This window comes from Montipora capricornis, chromosome 12 (assembly GCF_036669925.1).
Source record: "Montipora capricornis isolate CH-2021 chromosome 12, ASM3666992v2, whole genome shotgun sequence".
In the NCBI taxonomy this organism is placed as follows: domain Eukaryota; kingdom Metazoa; phylum Cnidaria; class Anthozoa; order Scleractinia; family Acroporidae; genus Montipora; species Montipora capricornis.
The window spans coordinates 28829938-28834937 of NC_090894.1; the positions used below are offsets into that span (position 1 = coordinate 28829938).

At 39.0% G+C, this 5000-nt stretch overlaps 1 protein-coding gene across 1 annotated transcript in view; it reads right to left on the bottom strand.

Moving 5' to 3' along the window:
• LOC138025218 (mitochondrial amidoxime-reducing component 1-like) overlaps positions 1-5000 on the bottom strand; it is a 17115-nt gene that overhangs the window by 1215 nt on the left and 10900 nt on the right. The window contains 3 exon segments of the mRNA XM_068872424.1: positions 1440-1511; positions 3378-3445; positions 4945-5000. The exon segment at positions 4945-5000 is cut by the window's right edge and continues 85 nt beyond it. Of these exon segments, the coding sequence (XP_068728525.1) occupies positions 1440-1511; positions 3378-3445; positions 4945-5000 (196 nt within the window).

Below are 5000 nucleotides of genomic sequence, written 5' to 3' on the forward strand. Positions count from 1 at the left end.
TAAATGAAAAGCGTTCGTTCATTAATACCGTGAGGATTAAGGGTGCCAATTTAGACTTCGACGTCTATGTAGTGATGATTCTGATTTTTCCAGCATATCAGAGGAGATGTGCAAGTTCTTCGAAAAACGTGGCTATCCTGTCTCTGTGGTCAAAGCGGGCCATCATCGCGCCCAAAAATTTGATCGACAGTCAGCACTACAAACGTCACAAAAAGATAAGAATGACAGAATTCCATTCACCCTCACTTTCCATCCTCATAATCACGCAGTCAAAGTATCATTCTTAACAACTTTAAATTACTCCAAAATGATCCCGAGACTGGTAGAATCTCTTCGCAACCTCCACTTATTTCATTCAAACGCGACAAAAACGTAGGCAACTTTTTAGTTACAAGCGCGCTCCAAACTAACGAGCAACCCGGCACTTTCAAATGTGCGCGCTCACGATGCAAAACTTGTCCTTTTACTCTTATCACTAGCAAAACATCGGGATCTAAGCGATCTCTTAAGATCACCGATCGTTTCGCATGTACCTTCGCAAAATGTCATTATTGCATAACCTGTACGTTATGCCGATAAATCATACATTGGTGAGACAGGTCGACGACTAGGTGACCGATTCCACGAACACCTTCTCGATGTTGTAAAGAATGCCAAGGATGCATCTAAGCCAGTCGCTTGTCAATTTAATTTCCGTAACCACTCCAAAAAGCACATGGCAGTCTGCGGGCTTTCCCTACATCAAAGTACGACGGAAAGCCGCAAGCATCTGGAACAAACATTCATCTTCCAAATCGGCACCCTTAATCCTCACGGTATTAACGAACGCTTTTCATTTAACTAATGTATTTCTATTTTTCACGTTGCCTTGTTAACACCAATAGCGTAGCTCCTACTCTACTATAAAAACTACTCATAACTCACAATTCTCGATTCGCTCTTACGAAGGTCTAACGATCGAAACGTCAGATTTTAGAATCTCTGTACGGTGGCCAATTTACATTTACATTGGGAACACAAGCAAATATTCAAAGGGAACAAGGACCCCCTCCCCCCTTCCTTCCTTCCTTCCTGGGAGGGCCTCAAGAAGTGTATGGTCCATCCCTTTTCAGCGGGTGATGCATTTAACAAAATTTGTTTCAAATCTTTTTTGCCATGAGTCTAGCATACTTCTGTTGGGGGTGGAGGGGGTGGAGGGGGTGGCGTCCTTCCTTACTTAACCTGAGACCATTCTACCCTACCGAACATAGCTCTGAAATACTGTTCCTAACTTTATGCTACTGAAAGTAGTTAACTTGAGCCAAAAAGGCCCTTGGAATAAGCCCCTGGTTATGAAGACTTCCTACGGGTGAACAGAAATTTCATGTCGTGACAAGTCTCATGTGGTCATATGATCATGAGTGGTAGTTCCATCAAGATCAATGTTCAAGTGGTGTTACCTTTTCAATGTAGTCAATGGTTCGTCTCCTGGTTTTTCTCCAGTCTGAGGGTTGACTGTTGTAATGGAACACCTTTATGAACAGAAAATGATTTTTTTAAAATCAAAGATTATGATAACAAATGGAAACAACCAAAACTGAACGTAGGGGGATTTCATTTAATAGCACATTTGGGGGGGGGGGGGGGGGGGGGGGAAGGGGGCTGCCAAATTACATGCCTGGAAAGTCCATAACTCCATCCCCCCAAAAGTACCGGGATGCGCCCTTTGGGTTCAGGGAACAATAAGGCACAAAAATTAACAACGGAAACAATGGAACCTAATCCTAAACACAATAGAACAGCACCCCATACTTGTCCAATGAAATTAGACGTCATAAACAGTGCGTGGTATCTGCCCCTGGACCATATCATAGTTAGTGGAGGGAGACTAACTATGACCATATCACTGACTTTATTTGTCATTTTGCTTTTTCGTCTGCAGAGTCTGCTTTTCTATTGGTCAGTGCCAAGAGCACGGACTCTGGTCACAGCCAAAAATATGTGCAGTTGCGGTAATGGTATCAACCATTGTTGTTTCAAATTTCTGAGAATACACAGAAGAGCCAGAAGTCTTTGATTCATGGACTTGCTGCTTTGGCTGTGGCCAGAGTCTGTCATGTTCTTGGCACAGAGCAAAAGAAGAGAGGACTCTGGGGAAGAGAATAGTCATTTCGTTGAAGACCACACAAAAAAGCACCATATGTTATAAGGGAATCTTTGCTGACATCATTTTTTAAACTCTTTTTCTTTCATTGACATACAAGTTTTCCCACAGAAGGCAAATTGACTTCAAAAGGTAAAAGAACTTGTTTAACTTAGTTAAATCCAATTTTAAGTCTTTCAGCTCTGATGATGAGCCAGTTATTAGCCATCAAAAACTAATAAAAAGCGCTAATAATTCCATGCATCCACATGAGCCGATCCTGAATTGGGCCATTTCATGCTGCTGTTTAAACAGCGGACGGTAAAAAAATCAATCAAAATATAAAACCCTCAAGCAGTGCATACAGTTAGATCAAAGCGACTAAAGTAGCTGAAAGCAAGCCTGGCAAAATCCAGACCTAAAAGGGATTCAAACCCATGACCATGTAACATAAACCCTTCTCCAAAATGGCGGCCAAAAAATCAAATAAGTTAAAATTAAAAACTGATACCAGAAATAGAAAGAGCACCTTTACTTTAGTAACCCTTCAGCAGATCAGGTGCAATATCAGCTGAGAAAATGTAAGTGAAAAATGAAAAATTTACAAACGCTTGTATAATTGGGGGTATGGCACATGGTCCCCTTGTCTTACAAACGTCTGTTAATTTGTCAAATTCCAACTTACATTTTCGCAGCTGATATAACACCTAATACGCTGAAACTTTGTAGGGTTACTTATATCTACAGGTGGCACTCTTTCTATTTCTGCATACTAACTATGATTTCTGGTATCAGTTTTTCATTCAGTTCAATTTTAACTCATTCAAATCCATTGCCGCCATTTTGGAGAAGGGTATATTGCACTGCACTGCTCTACCAACTGAGCTTGCTATCCAGCCAGCAGGGATACTGTTCAAATTGCAAATGTGAATGAAATGACTTGTCTAAATTGTTTTTTTCATACATGTATATTCTACAAAAAAGGAGTGCATACAGTAAAGCTGTTGTTTTCTAAATGCACGACAACTCAACCCTTTGACTACCAGTAGTGATCAGTGTGTAAATTGTCCTCACAATATTTTCGATGAAATGTCAATCATAAAGGTATTGAGAATAGAGATAATTGTCAGCTTAAGACGTGTGATCTTGATATAACATCAAATTCTCATGACCACCCAACAAAGAAATATATGGTAATAGGAAGGAGAATAAACGTATCGATCTTGGGAATGAAAGGATAAAGGACGTTGCTTACCTTGAGCAGATCATAACAAATCGAAATTCCATGTCACCCACTCTTATTCTTTTACCTTCCCATTTGTACTTCAAGATAACCAAACAGAAAGAAAAAACAAACCTCCAATTTACAATATGAAGCAATCAATATGAAAAGGAATACAGGGTTCTCCCTAGTTTTCAGAACAACGGGTAAGGGACCTTTTCAAAGCGGTAAAACATTTGGTTAATGTTGGACGTTCTGCAAAGGATAAGTGACTTCTGAGCATTTGCAGGCGGTAATAAGTGCTTTTACAAACGGTAAATTTTACCGGTTACCGCCTGATAAGGAGAAACCTGGGAATATGACTCCAGAGTACAAGATTGTTACCAACTGGTTTTTAAAACAATAATTCCTAAATTTTGTCAGTAATCTTACAAGAGTATTGAAGATATTATCTTGCAACCATTACAACAAAGGTTGAGTGTTGTCAATGAATTATAATTGGAATGTTCCTCCAAATTTGTACAATTACGTATAATGTTTTCAACAACTAAAGGAACATAAATGAACAGCTTAATCTGCCAAAAGTTGATCAATACTCTTCCCTTTGCAAGAACTTTGTTGGGAGGAATGATTGTTTGGTATATCACTTCTAGCCAACAGAACAAAGATCTTGTAAACAAATTCAATTATATGCTATTATGCTATCTATGCGATACTTTATCCACACCAACAAACTACATATACACAAAAAAAAATCAATATTCTTCAAGATTTTGTAGACAAAATAGGTCCCAAGTATAAAACTGAGAATATTGTAACCTATCTAGATATGGAAAGATGATCTAGAAATAAATCTTTTTTCAAGTTTCCAGTTCCATGACATCTTCTGTTTCGAAAATACAGCATTTAGAATTTCCGAACTGTCACCTTGACTGACACCATGAGACAAAGCTACATGTATTTGGTTGAAAAAAATGTCTATCCCTATGAATCTCTGCAGTTTGAGCCTTTCCAGTATACTAGGAAATCTGTTCATACACATGACTGTATTTTATACACACATATTTGACCTGAAACCAGAAAAAGGCCCATGAAATAAAAGTTAGGCAGATCATGGCATTTAGACAAGCAACATTTTTAGTACATGTAGTTGCCAGCAAGTGTGAAAAAACCCATGCTTGAGCGGAATTTTTCTTCAGTTTGTAAGGGTTGCTGGCAACTACATTTTGTACTTGCGTTGTTTGTTTACCTAAACGTGATGACTACGCTAACCTTCATTTCACGCCTATTCCGAAGCTTCAATATAAGAAATTTCATAATAAATTATTCTAAAATGAAAAGCAACATGATATCTAGCTGCCCCTTAAAAAGGTGTTTTGACTCTTTCACTCCCAAGCCGGGCTGAACTGGCCATACTAAAGTATTTCACTCTGTCTAACGCCAGACGATTTTACTCATCAATGGGGAACCCCTGGGAGTCAATGGGTTAATCACTCGCTGAAGAACCATGTCTCCATTAAATTAGGTGGATTCCAGGACCATTTCAGTAATGAAACAAGGGAACCAACAGTTGGTTAAAATCATTTCCGTTAAAAATTACCTCTCCAAATGCCTCAGGACCACTGATCACAATATTTGGCCGAAATCTGTGCATCG